At 37.6% G+C, this 22577-nt stretch overlaps 1 protein-coding gene across 6 annotated transcripts in view; it reads right to left on the bottom strand.

Annotated features, from left to right (window-relative positions):
* SLC14A2 (solute carrier family 14 member 2) overlaps positions 1-22577 on the bottom strand; it is a 679109-nt gene that overhangs the window by 4385 nt on the left and 652147 nt on the right. For all 6 annotated transcript variants that reach the window (XM_074279251.1, XM_074279254.1, XM_074279253.1 and 3 more), the window contains 8 exons: positions 19886-19968; positions 16273-16435; positions 15083-15272; positions 13518-13646; positions 11421-11613; positions 8670-8817; positions 7874-8008; positions 2585-2634 (listed from right to left, as the gene is read on the bottom strand). In XM_074279251.1, coding sequence (XP_074135352.1) covers positions 2585-2634; positions 7874-8008; positions 8670-8817; positions 11421-11613; positions 13518-13646; positions 15083-15272; positions 16273-16435; positions 19886-19968 — 1091 coding nt within the window. The remainder of the gene's footprint in view (positions 1-2584; positions 2635-7873; positions 8009-8669; positions 8818-11420; positions 11614-13517; positions 13647-15082; positions 15273-16272; positions 16436-19885; positions 19969-22577) is intronic.

Genomic DNA, 22577 nt, shown 5'->3' with positions numbered 1-22577 from the left:
AAAGGATCCCACTGCATTTGTTAGAATTTCCTGGTCTTTACTGATACATATCAATGGCATTTATAATTAAAGATCTGTGAAAAAGTGAAAAAGTTCTATGAAAAATGGAAAATTACCAGTGTGTGGCCAGCAACATTCCTTCTAGGTGACTCAAATACAGCGCTACCTGGAATTAAGGAGACTAATCTTCCAGAGTTCAAAATTGACCTCAGACATTTACCAACTGTGTGACTTGGGCAAGTCCCTTAATCTGTTTGCCTTAGTTTCCTCATCTGTAAAATGAGCTGAAGAAGGTAATAGCAAACCAGTTCAGTATCTTAGCCAAGAAAAACCAAATGTGGTTACACAGAGTTGGAAATGAATGAACAACAACATCCCTACACACAAGATCTACTCGTGTTTGATTTAGGGGTAGGATGAGCTTAGGAACTCTGTTTTATTGTTATAGGAAACTTGCTCCACTAATGCAAATCAGTAGCTGATTTAATAAGCATTTATTATAATTATTATATCACAATACTATCAGATTTAATACTAGGATTGGTCCTGGAACTCTGGGAAATATAAAGTATTATAAGGATAAGATGGGACTTAAAATAGCATGAAGCAATTAGAGAACAATTCAAAAACAGAATTCAAATCTCTGTTCTATTGTGGATTTTATATTTTGTTTTTTCTCAATTTCTCATACTGTCTTTCACATTAATTTTAAAACTCTCGAGGGACAGACTATAGTCTTAAACTTCTTTGTCTTTAGCAAACTTTCTTGCACATAGTAGGTATTCAATTAATATCTATGAAGAAAGTTGATGTAATTAATATTTGTCAAGCAAGGTGATATATTGTAGAAAGAATGCTAAATGGAGAATCCAATTAGATAACCTAGGTTCAAGGCTGACTTCTGATAGTCTTATCTCTGTGATCCAGCCAGTTAGCCTCTCTGAATAGGTTTCTTCTTCTGTAAATATATACTTGCTTCTGGCAATTTGGGAATTGCCAATTTATAATTTAGAAAGCTTAAAGACTTGCCTGGGGCTAAAACGGTTGAAGAGATTTTCTGGTAGTCACATGGATCAAATGTCTTGAGTAGGAATTTAAAACAAGGTCTTTCTAACTACAGGTTCATAACTTGGGATCGTCTCATGTCTGTAAAATGGACACTTACTAATTTCATTTTACCTAATTTGAAGCAATGGGAATAAAATGAGAGAATGGATGTAAAAGCTCACTGTAATCATAAGGCACTGCAGAAATGTTGAGGATTTTATCTGGGGGAATAAAAGTGACCAATGGTTTATGTATTTGTCAAGATATAGCTATAAGTTCTTTGAGGTCAGGGAGATTTTTGCATTCATAAAAAGCATTTTTTTGAGGGGATCTGTAATTTTATCAGTTTGGGGAGCTATGGATTAAAAAGCTCATTCCTTTTAAGGCAGCCCATGAGTTCACCTAAGCTACTCTTGATAGGTTGTTCTTACCCAACATGGAGTTGCTTTTTTGGGGGCTTTGGCTACAGCTCTATGTTTTATTTCAACATTTGGACTCAAATGGAGATAGCTGATTGCAATTTATTCTCCTACATCCTTTTCTTTGTCAGAGGTGGGCAGGTTGTACTGGAATTCTTACCCATCCTTGAATCACTGAATGGCTGTTATTAAAGACAAACTGAGACCTGGGAAAGCCCTTCGCATAGCAAGACTAAAATCCGCTGCTGCATCTGGGGCCATCTCCAGTCGTCCTGACCTATGTCTTGCTCCTAGACTTCAGTGACTTTGGAGGAGAGTGAGACTGATGACTTCAAGAAGCTCAGGCTTACATAAATCCAATTTACTAGTCAAAATATCACCCTTCTGATATCATTGTTCCTCTAGGAGAATGAGGGAGAACAACAGAAGCCCTGTACACAATACTTCATAATTCTGCTACCTAAGGGAGGGAATGAGTGTGTGTATGTGTACACTTGACATGCTAGTAGTATAAATATAGGGAGAGGATAGGAAAAATGAAAGCGCCTCAAGAATATAGCTGAGAAGTGTAAAAGCAATCTATGATCTTAAAGGCATTCTGGGATTTGTATTTAGAACAAAAGCATTCCCTCCCAGAGTTGGCAAAGGTTGAGAGGGAATGCTTATTTCTCAAAACTACGATTCTTAGGAGTTTGAGATCTAAGGGCCTTCTATTACAGAAGCTAGAGAAACAATGAGAAATGAATTCAAGTGGATCCTACCTTAAACAAACCCAATACATTCAAATCTTTATTTAGGGAGTGACTGAATTAAGGAATGAAGAGTGATGGACTGCTCTAGAAAAGAGTTTCCAACTGGATTTAAATCTGGTCAAAAAAATTGTAAAATGGAATCTGGTCAAAAATTCAGTTAGACAAAGTATAGGAGTGTGTCTGCTGTATGGGGGAGGCAGCACACCAGTATACATATGCTGGAGATGTGGGGGGGCAAATACAGGTGAGGAGAGGCAAGCAGGGGTGGGGGTAATAGATAAGACTGAAAAGGTCAGAATGAATGCAGAGGGGAGACTGGTTTGAGGTAGGATATTCCAGGTGACTGCTGATCTCAGATCAACTTACCACAGATAACACGTTGGTGAGGGCAGCTCCCAGGTAGGCTGCAAACAGTGCTGAGAAAAGATCAGAATGGAAAAGTGATGAGTAAATGTTTCATTGGCTCTGGCCCTAGTCTTTGAATAAGGCTTCCCAACAGCTGCAAAGGCTGACAGAATTTAGTGATAAAATGATACTGATAAAATTGTAACCAAATTTTACATAAGAAGAAATTAAGGCTTCCAGAGATCTAAAGCCTGGAGATATGAAATCCCTTGCCCTAAGTCACCACAGATAAGATATAGAGCTGATATTCATGGACTCTAGTTCTTTTTCCTTATATTTGCTTTATTTCTCTTGACAGAACAAAAAAGGAAAAAAAAAAAGGATCCTAATTTTTTTTTTTTTAATTGTTTGGCAACTTTGAAAAGATTTGTATTCCACAGAAAAAGGTAAATCTGATAAGAAGTCATATGCACTTTTTAAAAAGACCCCAAATTCAGTAGTGAGAGCTCTCTTAGGTCTCACCTTTTTGTATTCTGTTAGCAGGCACTTTTCAACTCTAAGTGAAAATTTTACTATATGGTAAGGGTAAATGGATCCCAGGGCTCTCGGCTGGAATCCTTTATTAGGAACCATTAATAAACTATATGTTTTATTAATATATAAATAGGCTTACTAATATATAATATAGTGTTCATATTAATACATAAATATAGTATATGGCAATATTAAATATATTAACATATGAATATTATTTATAAAAGTATATATATTTATACATATCCATATCTATAAACCCCAGAGAGAAATAATAGCAGTAGTGAAAGTGTAGATTACTAAAATAGTTCTCTTCATAATCCAAGTCTGTAGCCCTGCTTTTTTTCTCTTTCCCTGACTTATCAGTCAGGGATATGCCAGAGATTGAGCTAGTGTGCCCATAGGAAATAAACTAAATACACAAAATGAGTGTCTTCTGATCAGAAATGGGTTAGTAAATGTTTAACAACCAGCTCTAGGGGAGACAAAAGCATACAGGACACTCTCACATTTAATCTGAATTAATAACATTTTTCCTATGACTTTCGCAAGTTTTGAAAATCCACAAAATAATAACTCAAATACTGATTTATAGTAGATAATGATCACACTGAAAATTAACCAATCAACTAGCTTGTTCAAGCTAGATCTAAAACATTCCTGCTTGTAGCATAGGAAGGTCATAGGAAGGAGGTTGGGAAGTTTCATTAAAATAAGAGTAAATTGATCTCATTAAAGAACTAAAAGGGACCCCCAGGGACCATCTAGTCCAACCACCTTATTTTATAGTAAAAGAAACTGATGATCTAGGAGGATTTGCCTACCACCCCAGAGATAAATAAGCATCAGAGGTGGAATTTGAACCCAGGTCTTCTGTCTTCAGAGTCAGTGTTCTTCTCACTGTACCATGCTCAGGCATTTATTCATTCAGATTGAGTGACTAAAATTTATCAAAGGGATAATAAGGACTGAGATCCGAATGCTGAGGAAGGAAGGAAGAGTTGGGATGCAAAAATTAGTCTCTGTATTTGTTGGAATAAGAGAGAGTTTATGAAAGTTGATAGAGTTCTAGCTTTAAAGTTAAGAAGCATGCCTCTGACAATATCTAAGAAGAATAAATGGGGACAAAAACTTAACCTCTTTGAATCCCAGGCAGTACTAATACATGTATAAGGTTACTGATTCAGGTGGAAGTTAGGTATTTTCACCTTAGGTTCTTTTAAATCAACGAAGTCCCTAGTTTAGACCCTCCATAAGTCCCAAATGGGGAAAAAAAAAATTCTTTTAAGTTCCAGTTACACATAGCTCAGATCTATCTGCTGTGCAGTTTCCTTGAATAGTATTGGAGGTTCTGATGGGAAACAAAGGAAGCATCTCTAAGGGTCATTTTCCTGGCTCAGGGTTTGGTTCTCGCTTGTTTTTTCTTGCTTTTTGCTTTATCTGCAACCATGGAATACTTAATCCTCCACAAAATAAATGAGCCATTTTCTGTAAGTTCTTGGAAGTTCAGGGGAATTCCTCTAAATGGGGTTGTATAGAAATGGAGCAACTTTTGGAGTTCTTGCTGAATTTAGCAAAACTTCGCATAAAGCAGCTACAGAGCTATGGCTGAACCCCTATTCTGTGATTTCCTAGTTTATCTCTTGTCCACTGTCTATACTCCCCTCCCCCAATATTTGCAGGGGCTCCTTGGTCAGTAGTTACACTTTGGGGTCCTTTTAAACAGTGCATCAGGTTCCTTCTTTAATTTCAGTGTGTATTGCAAACTACTGCTTTCTGCTTCCAGTCTGGATAACCAGGTCTTTTGGGTTGTTAACTGACAGCGTACCATCATCTTTCTCCTAGTCCCTTCCCCACCATCTACCCTTCCCCCCACTCTTTAAAAAATTATAGTCAGAAAATTGATGAGCCCCTTTACTTTAAAGATTAGAACTCTTTTCAGTACTGTGCAGATAGATTTTTATGATGTTTAAATATGGTATTTATATATATTAAGGGCCTTTTAAAAATGACTATCTGATAAATTAACTGGGTTGGGTCTCAGTTTCAAGTCATGCTGCGGGCCACTTAAAAGATTCAATAAGAAAAGTTATTTGTTTCAAACTTGAGGGAAAGTTCTCTTCAAAGTTTTTACATCAATTGAGACCAGAATTTTTTTTTTTTTTTGAAGCAATCAGGGTTAAGTGACTTGCCCAAGATCATACAGCTTGTAGAAGACCTTTCTATTCACTAGATGGTTCTTTAGACATATAATTTTAAGGCTTACATAGTTCAAATCACAGAATGTTAAGATTGGAAATGACTTCGAAAGCTCAAATGTTTAATTAAGATTCATAGAGGGAACATAAATCATTAGACTGTATATTGGGTATTGGCAATGAGAACTGGAATCTAGACATGGCAAAATGGGTTTGGGCTCAGAGGACTCAAATGTAAATCCTGGCTCTGTCACTTATCTATGGGATATTGAGTAAATTACTTCCATTCTCCCGGTTTGACTGTTCTTGCCTGCAAAATGAAGGTGTTGAACCAAATGATCTCCAGGATCTCTTATACTTCTAGGATCCCGTGATCTCCTGATGCTTGACTCCAGATCCTTTTTATTTTTCTATGTCGTCAAACATTTATCCTCATTCTAACTGAGGAGACAAGAATGATGAGGGAGAAGATTCGTGACTCCAGGATCAAAATATGGTTTGGCCTTTCTTGCTTGGCCATAGTTTAGGTATCTGGTCCTAACAAGTAAGGACTGATTATAAAGATGTTGTCTTTGTAGCTTCCTAGTTGATAAATGAAAGCTGTCTAATTTTGAAGAATTATGCTTTGAATTAGTTTGCTTTTTGGGATGAAGTGACTCAGCTTCCTTTGAAGTCAGTGGGAACATCTGCAGTGGAAGAACAGTGCAGAAAATAGGAAGATGTGATGAATGAATGGTTATTGATTAGTTTGGTTAAGAGGATAAAAGTTGAATTGGAGAAGGAAGGTTAGCCTGTTGTATTTTGTGTTCTGAAGAATCAGTGGAATTTGACCACTCAGAAAATAGAACTTTCTATCAATGGACCCTTTTTAGACTCTGCTTGGAGGTATTTAATGACTAAAAATACCAGAAAAACTTTCCTAACCATTGGAGTTATTCAATAATATTTGTGCCTTTGAAAGCAACAGCTGTAACTACAACTATTCAGGAAGAGGTTGGATGTCAGACTATTTTCCAAGTTTTTTGACATGAAGGGCCTTGTTTTCCTTATATGTAAAATGAGAAAATTGGATCAGATCTCGTGTGTGTGTGAGTGTGTGTGTGTGTGTGTGTGTGTGTGTGTATTGTGGTTCCAACTGGCAATCTAGAGAAGCCTCAGCCCCTTTTCTCAGAATTATGAGTTAATAAAAAAATATTTTAAACAATTTAACAATAAAATAATTTAAGGAAATACTCATTTTGAGTTAAAAGTCAGTAAAAATAAAGATGTAATTTTGTTGCCATTCAAATCCTTAGGCCCCTTAGAGGGGTGTCTGAAAACCCCAGGTCTTTCCCCTAGTTAATGGCTAAAACTCCTGTTTGGAAACTAGCTTGTCAATAGCATAACAAAATCTTTGCCTCTTGATTTGAAAATAGCCTAAGCCTACAAATCCTTTTCAGACACCTAGCAACATCAGCCTCAGATCCCAATTTATTTTTGGTGTCCTACTCTTGCTCCTCAATATTTGGTGGCCCATACAGGGAGAGTCCTAAAATCCCAATATATTTGGGGGGATTCAGTGCTTCTAAATCCCGTATCCTATCTGTGATCTTAGATTAATCGCTTGGTCTTTCTAGGCTTCAGTAATCACCTAGTCCAAAGGGCTAACTAACCCCAGGTCAGGTGGGCACAGTGAATGGAGCCTTGGGCTTACAGTTGGGAAAATCATCTTCTGAGTTCGGATTTGGTCTCAGAAACTTACTAGCTATGTGACCCCAGGAAAGAAAGCCACTTAACCCTGTTTGTCTCAGGGTTATCTGTAAAATGAGAGGGAAATGGCAAACTAATCCAGTATCTCTGCCAAGAAAACCTCAAAAAGGTCATAACTGAAACGAGTAAAAAACCAACAGGTATGTCTCATAATTTTAATATGATTCTGTAGCTCATTTTTGAACACTTTATCATGTTTTCCATGTGCTGGAGGAATTTTCTCTTTAAAGCAATGCTACCAGGAATTCTTTTGGAAAGGAAAGAATCCCTTTGTAAAGCAAGCAATTTTTCCCTGAAAAAACTTTTGTGTAAATTAAAATTCAATTGGGAAATATTTAATAAAAATAAATAAAAGTATAACAAAAGGTAGATAATAATATTATATAGTGAAACTAAATCAAATATGCCACATCCTTATTGTATGTTTATTTTGAAGTATGGATTGTTATCCTGACCTCACCAATTTGATCTGTAATAGCCGTATAAGGTAGGCAGGATAGAACAGGTCATTTCCCAGGTAGAGAAATCTGTAGAGGACTTGTATAAATAAGATTTATTTAGAGGACCCATGTTTACTTAGCACTTTGAAGTTTGGAAAGTGCTTTGCTCATACAGGTAGGTAAGATAGAGTCCTGTGAATCTTATTTTGCAAAGGAAGAAAATGAATTATAGAAAGATCAAAGGACTCCTTCATGATTGAGTCTGGTAAGTGGCTTCTTGCTTCCATATCCACTCTTCTTTGTACAGCACTTCAAATAACCACAAACACACACACACACACACACACATACAGCAGTCCCACAAAGGGAATTAGGTTTGAGGTACCTACCACAGGTGATTGCAAGAAGGTGTGTCTGCCAGGTGATGACATAGAACATTCCTCCTATTGCTATGCAGGCCAGAGTACTGTTGTATCCCCACAGGCCAAAGTAGATTGACTCAAAAGGTGTTGCCAGAGTGAGGGCTGGAAGGAAAAAACAGACATTTATGTCATCTAGTACATCTAGGTACAGCTGGTACATCTAGGGCCACTTTGGCGATAGAGCAGTGCAACTGAACAATTTCTTTGTTTTCTATCTGTTTTTCTTTGCACATTCCAGAGCCAGTGACACCTTAGGAAATTTAAGTTTGGGGTTTCATTCAATATAAATGCAGTTGAAGGGAGAACAATTGATAGTGAGCTCTGTAAGGGCCGGCATTAGTTATACCATGATTGCCCACAGAGTAACCTTTCAGGAATATAGATAAGGCTTCTCGGTCCCCAGAAAATTTGTTCTATTTGAGAGATAATCATTAAAAATTCCTGTAATCCTGATAGACACTGTTTTATTCTATAAATAAAGAAAAAAACTTTGAATTCATAAATAAATAAAAAAATTAATACTCATTTGTAAATGACTGATACATACTGAAAATAGGGGAAGGGCAAGGCTAGACAGCCTGAAGACTGGCTAGGTGCTTGAAGTGGAAATCGTGGGGGTATTATCAGAGAGCAAATATCCAAAGAAACTGGAGGCTGGGATGTTAAAAGGGAATATCACTAACCTCACAATTTTGTTAAAGGGTTGCCCTGGGTACCAATATTCTCCCTGATCATTGGTGATGGGTGAACAAAGAGACCATACCTGCTAACATCCCCATGGTAGATCCAATTGCAGCGTGCAAACAAATAAGTGGTGAAGATATGAAAAGAGCTATCAGGAAAATGCCGCCAGTCCAGGGGTTATCACAGCCATACACCTGACCAATTCCAACCGGAATGGCTCTTAAAAGCTGTAAGCATCATACAATAACATGCTTATTATGCGGGTAGATGATGTAGCAGAATTAAATCACAGCAAAAGAAGACTCACAATAAAATGGAAATTCTATTAAACCAGAAGGCCAGACTTTCAAGTTCTAGGTTTGACTTTCTCATCAAAGAGTGTGTGACCTTAGACAAGTCATTTTCTCAGAGCCTAATTTTTCTCCCCTTCAAATTGAAGGGAGGGTAGATTGTAATATTTTTAAAATATCTATGATTTAGGATGGCATATTTCTTTCTTTCTTTTTCTTTTTCTTTTTTTTTTTTTCTTTTCTTTTCCTGAGGCTGGGGTTAAGTGACTTGTCCAGGGTCCCACAGCTAGGAAGTGTTAAGTGTCTGAGATCAGATTTGAACTCTGGTCCTCCTGAATTCAGGGCTGGTGCTCTATCCACTGTGCCACCTAGCTGCCCTGGCATATTTCACTATCATTTTTTGTTAAGTACCGACTTAGCACTTAGTAAAAACCTAATATCTCATTATCTCATTAGCACTTAGTAAGAACCTAACAATTTTTCATATAGGATTTTTTTGGGGGGGGAAGAAGGAGGAAATTGGGATTAAGTGATTTGTCCAGGCTTAAACAACTAATAAGTGTTTGTTTGAGTCTGGATTTGAACTCAGGTCTTCCCAACTTCAGAGTTGGTTTATTTCATTTATTTCAATTAAATAAAACTTAATAAGGACACAAATTTTTATTCTCAAATTATTGGAGGATTTACATGACTAGGTTTCTTATTTAAAGCAGTGGTGTAAAACTTGAGTAGAAAAAGAGGCCACTAATGAGTAAGTAAGAATCCCTAGTGAGGTGCAGTGACTTAGTTTTAAAATGTAATATTAGCTGTCTTTCATTATACTTTTTTTTTTTTTTTTTTGTTGTGTTAAATATTCCTCAATTACATTTTAATCCGAGTCAGGCCACCAGGGAGAATGCTGGCACCTTCTACATGAATTTGACATCTTTGATGTAAAAAATACAAAGAAAGGGCCGCGTAGTAAGTTCCACAGCCCACTTCCTCCCCCAAAATGAGCGGAACTCTTTAACTTAAGGATTTTGTGTTACATTACACCACTCAAAATCAAAGAGTGCTAAAGCTGAAAGCAGTCTCATGCTATCTTCTCTAACACTCTCACTTTACAGATGAGAAACTGAAATAATAAAGTGACTTGTCCATGGTGGAATAATAGAGCCCTATCTGGGAAAGAGGTCATCTTCCCACTGCTTCTGGCTGTTGTCTCCAGTTGCATAGCAATCCCAAAATTCAATCCCACTGCTTTTTTTTTTTTTTTTTTTTTTTTTCGATTATCACAACCTTTTTCTTTTAAAAAAAATTGATCCCTTTTGATTTATGTCACATACATTTCCCAGTGTGTTCTTTACTTGTCCCCTCCCAGAAAGCCATCACTTATAAAGAACAAAAACTAAGGGAAAAACCTTCAATCAACATGTTAAAAAAAAAAAATAAAATCTTGTGTTGCATGCAGGGGCTTCCATATCTGGAAGCAGAAAGAGGGATTATCTCTTATCTCATCTTTGAGACTAATCTCCAAATTATTATTTGATCAACCAAAGACCCCTTCCAGCTTGAAATTCTTTGATTATTTTTGACGGTCAGTTGAATATTAGACTTCTCAACTCTTCCCCCTGCACCAAAAGCTTCTGTGGTTTCTTATGGACTCTCTTACACAAATTCTTCTACAGTTTAGTTCCACTCTATCATTCGAGATATTTCTTCTTATTCTCCTTTATGAATTCTTGGCTCCAGCCAGACTGGAGCAGTTCTTTGGAACTGAACATTCCCTTTCCTCTTTTTATGAGTTTTCACAGGCTGTCTGGAATACACTGTCCTTTCATCTTTGTTTCTCAAAAGCCTTCTCTTCCTTCAAGACCAACTCTAGTAATTACTTTTTTTAAAATGTTGGCTGCTTTTTCAAACTGACTAGTATTTACCTCTCTGTGCACTCATCATAGCCCCCAAGGATAACGTAGGCTCTTTAAAGGCTCTCTCTTTTTTCCCTTATCTTTTGATATCCCTAGCACCTAGTGCGCAGTGTCTAGCTTCTCCTAGGAGTTGTTTATTAAATATTTGTTAAATTGACTTGTTAAAAATTTATCTTATAAAGAATCAATACATACATGACCACAACCATAACTAAAGAGAACAGCCACAAAAAAGAAAACTCAGTGTAATTATAATGAGCAAACTTGGCTCCAGAGAAAAGTTGAGAAAATCCAATGCCGAGGTGAGCTATTTTGGATATACAATATACTGCCTGCTAGACACGGAGATTATCAGTTTTGCTGTTCTATTTTTTTCTCCATTTCCTTTTAAAATCTTATTACAGATGGCTCCTTGGGGAGGAGAGAGGAGAGGATGTGTTCAGAATGAAAGGGAGCATAAAAACAAAGAGTATCAATAAAAACAAGACAAAAAAAAAAAAAAAAAACTTTGTGTACATAATAGCTTAACCATGTAATTACACATTTGTGGGGAGAGTTGTGTTCCCAGGAAAGTAAACACCACTTCCAAAAATCAATTTAAAGCAAGGCTTTTCTGCCTCCAGCGTCACTTACCAGAGGCACTTGGACCTCAGACCAGGTGATGTTGGGCACTGAGGTGATGGGCTGCACCAGAACCGTGGGGAAGAAGAGGTTGTAATGACCCGTGGCTGCCATGTACAGCGATACAGCAATGTTGAATGGGAGGGTGAAGACTGGGAGGTCCCATTTACTGAAGATGGTGCCCAGGGCACTGGAAAGAATCGGGCTGGGGATGGAAAAGAGAGTTTAAGAACTCACTTCAGATAACCTTTCTGTCTTTTGTGTGTGTGTGTGTGCACATTTAAAAGCACATAGTTTTATTCTTGTGGACTCTAGGAAATGACCAAGGGAACTGGGAATTCTTGCTCCAGGAGTCTCCTTCAGGGATTTATCTGCCTCTCTCAGCCACTGCTGGGACAGAGGAGCCCATGTGTCAAGCTTGGTCTCATCTGATTCTCCTGTCAAACTTTTTGCCTTCTTTTCTTTGCTCTTTTCAGTGACCCCGCAGCAGCCAATTGTGAGCATCCTGGAATTTTTTTGGAATAGTAAGAATTCCTTGGCTGGAGCACACTGAAGAGTGCCAGAAGTCTTTGACAAGGAGGCAGAGTAGCTGAGCTTTCTGTTGTCACCTTTGGACTTGAAAACAGTTCTGAATCTTTTGGAGGAATCTTCTAATAGAATGGAGAAGGCTATGGACACTTTCTCAGATTCATATTTAGAAATGAATAAAATAAAGTTTGTAAGATTATAAAGAAATCAAATGTAGTGAAATACAGTTCTCTACTTCTGTGTCTTTCCCTCTTAAAAAAAAAAAAGAAAAAAAAGGCAAGTTTGTGGACTGCAGTTTAAGAACCCCTGCTCTAGAGTATCAGATCTAAGAATAGTGGAAAAGTTGCTTTTTTTTTTTTCCTTTTAGATTTGATTTTTCTTGTGCTGCATGATAAATATGAAAATATGCTTAGAAGAATTGCATTACTTGCTATTCGGGGGAGGGGACAGGAGGAAGGGAGGGAGAAAAATTGAAACACAAGGTTTTGCAAGGGTGAATGTTGAAAACTATCTTTGCATGTATTTTGAAAATAATTTTTTTTTTTAAAGAATACTGGGCAAAGGGGCAAGAGATGTGCACTTTGAGCCAAAGACTCTCTTCAGCTACAAATATTTCCCTGGACATGTTTCATGAACCCCAAAGTCAGGTTGAGTTAGAGAGCATTCTAAGTAAGGTATCAGGGTAGACATATCATAGAAAAAGCTGTTTGGCTCTTGTGTGCTGGAGAGAAAGCTGTTTCCTCTTTGACACTTCAAGGATCTGAGATGTCACAAGTGCAAATTTCTACATTCTCTCCCCACCTCCCTTTTCCCACTTTCTTTTCTGGGCTGTCTTCCTACATTGAACTGGAAGCCGTTAGAGGTCAGAGATTCCAGAGCCATTGCTCTTTCATAGAATGACACATCTAGAGTTGGAAGGTACATTAGAACTCATCAGATCCATCTTTATACAGTACAGCAAACTGAGGTGAAAAAGGTTAAGTGGCTTTCCCACAGTCACACAGGTAATAGTATTTATCAGAGGAAAGATTTGAACCCAGATCCTCAAATTCTAGAGCTAGTGCTTTGCCCATGGTGCCCTACTGTCTGTATCCTGGGGGAGGAAGAAGAACCAAAGGGGCTCCATGCTCCCATACAGTCTGTGCTGCAGGGGTTGTCTCACACAGTAGGCAAGTAATCACTGGTTACATTGGGGGCAGAATGACCTCTCGATTCAGAGAGTAGGAGGTAGATAAGGATGCTAGGAAGGTTTGGGAGCTCACAACCAACAGACAGGACAAGACGGGGCGGGGGGGGGTATTTAGAGTTTGGGTCCTCCCAAGCAGAGAAAAGAGACTTTGAAAGGACCTGGGGAGTATGGTTGCTGTTATCCAGTCATTTCCAACTCTTCATGACCCCATCTGGGGCTTTCTTGGCAGAGATGCTGCAGTGGCTTGCCATTTTATTTTTCAGCTCATTTTACAGATAAAAACACTGAGGAAACAGGGCTAAGTGATGTACCAGGGTCATATAGCTAGGATGTGTCTGAGTAGTAGGGAGAGGCATTTAATTTATACCCACAACTTTATTGATGGGACTTACCAGGTCATGGACATAACAATGACAGGGAGCAAAAGCCACCAGTAATAATCCCCTTTCTCTGAAAACACAGCCATCAGCAAGCCCACTAATACCCCATTGTAGCCATGAAGTCCTGCTGCAATTGATGACCTGGGGAATAGAAAAGCACAGGATGCAAGTGAGAGGATAGTGAAGGTGGAGTCCTCCATGGCTTGTTGAGAGAGACCAAGGTATCTTCTTTCCCTCCATCCCCTAGTGTCTCCCAGGATCCGAACTTCTGCCATCAGAAATTCATGTCCTTTGGGATTAAAAATGCCCCTAAAGTCCGTCCTTTAGGACAATGCAGATATCCCTGGAGTAAGTTATTATTCTGTCCTAAATCACTGACCCTTGAGAGATTACTGCCACAAATGCCATAATGGAAAGAATGTTAGATTCAAAGTTAAAAGGTCTGGATTCTCTGAACCTCAATTTCCTCAATTCTAAAATGAAGGGGTTTTGATTATCCCCAATCTATGATCCATGACTTGGGTTTGGAGAGCTTGGATATGAATCCCAGCTCTGTCATTTACAACCTGTATAATTTTAGGAAAGTCACATACCTCTGACAGCCTCATTTTATAAATTGATGGAAACTGAGGTACAGAGAGGCCAGATGACTTTATAGAAGAAAGTACATCTTTAAAGGAATGAAATGAGAGATAGGTAAAGGGAGGGAGAAAGGAAAGAAAGGTGTGGAGCGCCAAATGTCACTCCTGAGAACAGGCTGGACGGGGAAAACTTGGGAATGGAGGATGACTAAAGGTGTGGTCTGCAAGTTAGGAAGAGTTCCATTTCTGCCTTTGACACACATTGTCTGTATAATCTTAGATAAACCAAGAGGATAACTTTTTAGGAATCTAGCCAATTTTCCAAAACTGTGAGTTGCTGAATAAGTGATGGCATTAGTAGAAAGAATTTCCTCACTTGGGAGTTGCCTATAATAAAAAAATTTCTCCTCAGGTTTATCCACAAGATGTTTACCACACTGGACTCCCAGCTATTTATTACCTTTCCACACCCTAAAATTCATGTAGACTTTTCTCCTATTTTTTGGAATTTGGAACAATACTTCATGTAGTTGAGAGTTTGCAACTCTTTTGAGAAGTATTTATTTGTATCTGGAGACCATTTTTCCATTGAAGAATATATTGGTTATATATTTGTGTGAATTCCCTATATATTTAGGAAATCATCATTGGTCTTTTAATTGAACTTTTAACTATGTCATTAGAGTATTTTCATCTAGATGAAATCTCATTGGAAGATAGCTTTTAGGAGAGAAAATCAGGACTATCACTCTGAGGATAGAAGGACTGATGTGAGAAGATTGAAGTTAGAAAGTCTTCCCATCTGTAAAATAGGACTAATAATATTTGTGCTGCCCGCCTCCTAGGGTAGCTTTGGAAAAACTCTCCTGGAAACCTTGAATTGCTGTTGAAACATGTGCAATTGGCTGTCTGGCTTGAACTTGAACCCTTCCTACAGATGGCACCCTTAGAAAACCTGCCCTTAGGTTGCTGGGTTGTGTAGCCCTCAGGACTTACCTGTCCTGACTCAGGATAAGGGCAGTCAGAGTAGAAATGATGGTTCCCAAACAGCCTGAGATGGCCCACCAGGGGTTCTGGACAAAGAGGCCAAGAAGGATGATGAGACCACTGAGAGGATTGTTCACAAACATGACTTGGGACGTGCCCCTTAAGATCCAATCCAGGAACTGGAATACTGGAGACTTGTCTGAAAGAGGAAGAGAGTTTCCTTAGGGAGCTCCCAGGAATGCCAGGCTAATGCATGCAAAGCCATTGTACTAACACTGTACCCTAATACTGAATTAGCATTTGGGAGGAGGGACACACCAGAGGGGAAATGTCATTATTTTCCTTTTGTCTAAAGCTGGGTTTATACTTAGTACTCGTTTAAACCATTGTATAGCTCTGGGTGGGGTGGGATGGGGTGGGGTTTGTCACCTTTTTTCTCCCCCTACAATGGATGGATTATTTTAGCAGTCAAGGGAAGTCTATGGATTCCATCTCAGAATAATGTTTTTTGAACACAAAACAAGAATACATAGAATTACCAAAGAAAACCAATTTTTCTGGTTTCAGAAGATTTTTTTTTTTAAAGCTTGAACTTTTTCTTTTTCTTTCTTTCTTTCTTTCTTTCTTTTTTTTTTTTTCAGATTCATAAACACCAGTTGAGAATTCCGGAGTTAAATGGCTATTCTGAAGGCCTGTGAACTTGGATTTAGAAGACCTAGCTCACAGCTTGTCATAGAACTAGAGCTGCAAGGGATTCAAAAATAGTCTAATATAATATCCTCATTTTATAGAGAAGAAAACAGACCTAGAGAGATGAGGTGCCTAATTCAAGGTCATTGAGGTTATAGACATCAAAAGCAGGACTTGAACCTGGGTCTCCAGAGCCATTATCTGTGTGACCTCAGGTAAATCACATCACTTCTCTCAGCATTAGTTCACTCACCCATCAAATACATGGGTTGGATCAGAAGGTTCCTTCTAGGTGTAACAACATAAATTCATGAAGGAAAGTACACTAATAATTCCCTTCAGGCAGTTTAGGGGTTGTTACATAGAGTCACAGAGCCCTTCTTGAAAGACCCTAATCTCTGATGAGGTAATTGCTTGAGTCATACTTCTTGGGCAAGACTTTGTTTTTTCCCTGACTGCCAGTAGAAGATAATCCCTTCTGAGTGGGACTGTTCTTGCTGATTCTTTACCTTTAAGCCCCTCTCCACATTCCTTCATTTCTCCTGTGATGTAACTGAAGGCTTTGCTGAGTCTTTTCCCACCGGTGGCTAAGGAATTTTGGATCCGAGAGGTCTTGGTCACGTTTGTTTCCACCTTGATCTCAGTGCTGTCTTCCATGCTGTTACTGAGATCCTGCATGAGGGAATGGCAGAAAAACAACAGATTTTTATAACCTGTAACTCTTCCATTGAAGTGGGGTATGATGGGAAAAAAAGCCCCAAAACTGTGTTCTGTCCCTGATTTTCATCCTTACTGTATATATAGATAGATGATCTTTCTGTGCCTCAGAGTCAAAAGGGGATAATCTTTGCCTTCTCCATCATCCAGGCTTGTTGTGAGGGAAAAGCAATGTTCATGAGGATGTTGCAAAAACATATAAAGTGCCATTTATATGGCAAAAAAAAAAAAGAAAAGCAAAAACTAAAGTGACATTATTGGGATAGCTTTGGGGAAGTGAGAATGGTGAGGGAGGAGGCAGGAAGAAGTATTGAAAAGAGGAAGAATTTGTGACTGCTTTCGGGAAGGGAAATGATGGAATGCTCTGGATGACAATGTTTGTAGCTGAGGTTTGATTCGAAGGGTGTGAGAAAAAACCCCTTGGTATCTCTTTGGCTCAGATGGAGCATCTGTGTCTCTGTGTACAAGTCCAAAGAACATCCCAAAGATAGGATGAATGTTGGTAAAAATCAAATGCAGATTGATGTGTGAAACAAGTTCTGATGTAGAGGCAGCCTAGTTTTGAGTCCCACATATGCACCTTTCTTTTTGTATGGTGAGGATCCAGCAGAAAGAAAGGAATAAGCATTTATTAAGTGATTACTGTATTCCAGACCCTGTGCTAAGCACTCAACAAATATCCTTTTAGATCCTCACAGTAGCCTTGGGAGGTACTTGTTACTATTATACCTATTTTATAGTTGAGGGAACTGAGGTAGAGGTTAAATGGCTTTTTCCAGTGTCACGTAGCTAGTAACAGCATAAACTCTTACCTCTTTTCCTCGACAACAGATACTCTGTCCAACAATGTACTGTTAATGTCTAAAATGTAGACTACTAATCAGAATCAGTTTGATCAATAGAAGCAGTTACTATTTTCTGTTTTCCATCTCCTGGGATAGTTTTTTTTTTTTTTTTTTTTAATAAGCTATTGATCCTCACAGTAAGTCCAAAGCTTTTTCTATAGGAAAGAGTGCTTTCTCCTTTCAGGTAGAGCACAGGACTGGAATCAGTCAGACCTAAGATCAAATGAAGCCTCAAACAATTACTAGTTGTATAATCTGCCCAGCAAATCACTTAACTTCTAGTTGCCTCAGTTTCCTCATATGTAAAATCAGGATAAAATAGCACTTTACTCCTAGGTTATTGTGAGTTTCAAATGAAAATATTTGTAAAGCACTTTGCAAACCTTAAAGCACCAACTAAATGTTGTTAAATTATCTCAACTCTGGCAACACAAAATGTAAGGATCTTCAATATGGGAAATCTAGTAATGATGATCACCAGACCAGCAGTCTCCTCAAATAAGATGGAGCCAAATTGAATGAATGTCTTCACCTAGATTTGTATTCCAATTATGCATGTTTCTGTGAGTGTTTCTATATCTATGTGTATTTATATGTCTATGTAATATGTCATATATACATACATATGTAAATTCCAACTCTAAATATATGTATTATACATTACATGATAAAAATTTATTATATAATTATGTACATATATATTTCTCTATCTACCTAGCTGTCTATCTGATTTATAATGCTAATCTTCCTAGATTGCTCTGATGTCTTTGTGGTAAGTAAATCATACTGCATTAAAGCATGTTGTATAAATGGGATAGATATTTCCGAGGCAGTGTGACAGTCTATTTTTTGCTTCCCCTCCCAGTTATTTTATAGATCAAAGAAACTCAAGCCCATCCAAGTCCAAGGACTTTTCCATTACCCAGATGGTGTAGATGGTGGAATTGGAATTAGAACCCAGGACCCAAATGCTTTGTCAACTACCCTACCATATTGCTAACCTTGGACAATTGATTCTGAGGTTTACTTAACTTTATTATTATGGATAAGTTATCAAACCTTCCAGACTAAGTTTCTTTAGCTATAAGATTGGGATAGGTTGGGAGGAAAGCACTTTATGAAACTTTAAGTCATTTTTCAGTTGTATTCTACTTCCATGATCTCATTTGGAATTTTCTTGAAAAGGATACCAGAGTTGTTTGCTATTTTCTTCTCCAGTTCATTTTACAGATAAGGAAACTGAGGCAAACAGGATTAAGTGACTAATAAGTTAATAAGTGTCTGAGCCCAGAAAATGAGTCTTTCTGACTCCAGACTCTGAATAGGTATGTTTGGGTATGTGTTGTTTAACTTTTTTTTTTTTTTTTTTTTTTTTTTTTGAGGCTGGGGTTAAGTGACTTGCCCAGGGTCCCACAGCTAGGAAGTGTTAAGTGTCTGAGACCAGATTTGAACTCGGCTCCTCCTGAATTCAAGGCTGGTGCTCTATCCACTGCACCACCTGGCTGCCCCCAACATTTTTTATTATTATCTTAAATTAAGACCCACATTTGTACAGATAAGAATATTGCATTGATTCTAACAACATTACATTTAATAGAGATAAATTGTATTTTCCTAAAATTGAGCTAAAAAATTAACTCACAAACATAATAAAGGAGGCCATATAATTTGTCTAAAAGAAAATAAGGGTTGGATTTGGGATGAATCAAAATGTCAAACTGGCAGCCTGGAGGGGACCACATACAGCCAGCAACACTAGCTCTTAAACCATATTAAAATGTAATTGGAAGATATTTAACTAAAACAAATAAAAATACAACAAAATATAAATTTCATTATGTTTTAGGACTAGGTTAATATGCAGCCCATATGGGTCTTTATGTACAGATTAGTGGCCCCTTTTTTCTTTGAGTTTGCCATCACTTACTGTTCAGCCATCCCTTCCACGTTTTGACTTTTCTTATCTTGGTTTTAATATCTCTATCTGCTCAGCTACTTATATGCCTCTATGAAGCTTAGAAAATACTATTGGACTATAGGACTGACTATTGACCTGCTCTGGCTAACTATGACCTTGGGTTCTATTTAGTTTATAAACCATAGGCCCAGCTGAGAAATTAAAATACCTTAAATTGAAATTGCGCATTTAAATTGTGCATGAACAGAGTGGTAATTGTTCATTTTGGAACTGGGAGCTATCAACTTTTCCCAACCTTGTTCTTAGTAACTTTATTAGTTTAATTCCATAATGGGGGCATCTAGATAGCACAATAAATAGAGTTTCAAGCCTGGAATCAGAAGGACTCATCTTTGTGAGTTCAAATCTGGCTACTTATTAATAGTATGACTCTGGGCAAGTCCTCTTTGCCTCCGTTTCCTCATCTATAAAATGAGCAGGAGAAGGAAATGGCAGAAAACCGCTCTAGTATCTCTGCCAAGAAAACCCCAAATGGTTCATGAAGAGTTGAACATGGCTGAATGATGGGAGTTACTTCTATGACGGGAGTTACTTCTCTCTTGGCTGTTTCTCATGCTTTAAGAAGTATCTTTCAATACTCACAAGAAATTCGTGAGTGGGCTTTCGGTAGGGATATGGAAACTGATCCTTGCTTTGTCTCTCTTGGTGTTCAGCTCTTCCAAATACTGGAGAAAGAAAAGAAAGAGAATGTTGGTAGGTTAGGACACCACTGTGCTAATATTTCCTTTCTTTTAAAAATTTAAAAAATTTATTTAATATTTTCCCTCAGTTACATTCAAAACAAAAGAAAAAATTTACATTTGTTTTTAAAATTTTTCGAGTTTTAGACTCTCTCTTTTATCCCCATCCACAGTTAAAAAACTACATATGAAGTTATGCAAAAAATTTCCATAAAAATTATGTTATGAAAGAAAACATAGATCTCCCACCCTAATTAAAATTTAAAAATCAAGAAAAATTAAATTATAAAGAAAGAGAGAGAGAAAGCTACAATCTATATTCAAACATAATCAGTTATTTCTCTGGGTGCAGTTGACATTTTAGCAAAAGTAGATCTAAACTGATCCCCGAAGGGCAATATCTGCTAGTATTTCCATAGAACATCTTTTGAGTAAGTTGGATGCAGCATGAGCACTGGGATGAGATAGAAAAAGAACAGGGAATTCTAAGACCTCAGTTTGAATCCCAGACCTACTACTTACTGCCTGTATGATTTCTATTTCCTGGACCTCAAGAGTACTCAGATGTAAAATGAGGATGCCTGCCTCTGCCTGCCTGTATAGTCTTTTAAGGTCTCTTCCAACCGTAAAACCCATATTTCTACTATTCAGCTGGGCCGGTAACAACCTCTCTGAACCTTAGTTCCTTCATCGGGGAATCAGCCTAATTAATCTTTGAGGCTTTCTAGTACTAAACCCTCTGATCCTGCTCAATATTATTTAATCAATTTACAGAAACACAGAAAATAAAATATTAGAGCTAGAAAGTGAGCTTGGAGATCATCTAGTATTCCTCCTATCCCTTCCCATCTCCCAGAAAAGTTCAATAGGAGAGCTGGGATTTTTTTCCCCCTGAGACAATTGGGATTAATTGTCCAGGGTCACACAGCTAGGAAGTGTTAAGTGTCTAGGTCAAATTTGAACTCAGGTCCTCCTTTTTAACTCCAGGTACTTTCTATACCACCATATTGGTCACTTAGCTTTTATTAAAGGATTGAGCAGCACAGGGGTGGCTGAGATTGGGTCACTAAAACTTTAATTATTTGAAATCCAATTAACCACAATGTACAATCAATTTATTTTTCTGTTCTGCTCTCATTCCCTGGAGGAGGAGGTGACATATCACTAGAAAAGGAGACAAATGAGATTTAGCAATAAAACCACCACAGATAAAAGTGTTGTGTTCAGCAGAGGCCCATCTCCCTCTTCTAACCCCTCTCAGTCTCTATCTAAAGGGTGATGCCCAGGAATGGGACATAGCATCCTACAAGATTCTCAATCAGTCAAGGTAGATTTAGCAAGCAGGACTTGATCAAGTGAATAAGACAAATTAGAGAGTTTTCAATATCAAATGTTGAAACAAAAATGTCTTTCTGCTCAACCCTAAATTACTTAGGCAATTGAAGTGACTAGAATGTTCCTGTTTCCCAGGTATTCTGATTTCTGGGGCCTTTATCAAATGTAGGATAAAGAACTTGGAATTAGTACTTATGTCACCATTAACCTGTAAGGGCATTAGTCTTTTGCCTCATAAAATGAAAGGATTGAAGTAGATGGTTTTTGAAACCTTGTAGCTTTAAATCTATCATTTTCCTGCTTTCTGATCCTGTTCCATCTATGGTCTACTGGAATAAGACAAGACAGATGGATAATAAAACCCTGAAGCTTTGACTCCAACTGTAATTATATTTATTGAATTTTTTAATGTGCTAATCAGTCATCAAACCCCATGTGGAATAATGAGTGATCTGTTGGGATTTCTAAAATGTCTATGATAACTAGCTAACACAGAAGTTCTTTAGCAGTAGATACTCATCGATCTTCATGTCGTCAATGTGTCTTTTTGTCAAGTCAAAAAGATGCTTGTTTCTATATAAGTCCCACAGGGAGTCTTTTTTGGACAGGATTATTAGCTGGTAGAGAAAGGAATGTTATACATGTAAATTACCTAGATTTTAGCAAAGCATTTTTCAAAGTCTCACAATTATTCCCATGGCAGAAATGGAGAGGTCTGAGTTAGATGGGAGCACAATTAGGTGAATTCAGGGCTAGTTGTATGTCTGGCCACAAAGGATTAGACATTAATAGTTTGATTGCAACTCTAAATAGGTATGTTTGGGTATGTGTTGTTTAACATTTTTTATTATTATCTTAAATTAAAGCCCACATTTGTACAGATAAGAATATTGGATTGATTCTAACAATATTACATTTAATGGAGATAAATTGTATTTTCCTAAAATTGAGCTAAAAAATTAACTCACAAACATAATAAAGGAGGCCACATAATTTGTCTACAAGAAAATAAGGGTTGGATTTGGGATGAATCAAGATGTCAAACTGGCAGCCTGGAGGGGACCACATGCAGCCAGCAACACTAGTTCTTAAACCATATTAAAATGTAATTGGAAGATATTTAACTAAAACAAATAAAAATATAACAAAATATAAATTTCATTATGTTTTAGGACTAGGTTAATATGCAGCCCATATGGGTCTTTATGTACAGATTAGTGGCCCCTTTTTTCTTTGAGTTTGCCATCACTTACTGTTTA

This window comes from Sminthopsis crassicaudata, chromosome 1 (assembly GCF_048593235.1).
Source record: "Sminthopsis crassicaudata isolate SCR6 chromosome 1, ASM4859323v1, whole genome shotgun sequence".
Lineage (NCBI taxonomy): Eukaryota > Metazoa > Chordata > Mammalia > Dasyuromorphia > Dasyuridae > Sminthopsis > Sminthopsis crassicaudata.
This window is presented reverse-complemented; position numbering and strand designations above follow the sequence as displayed.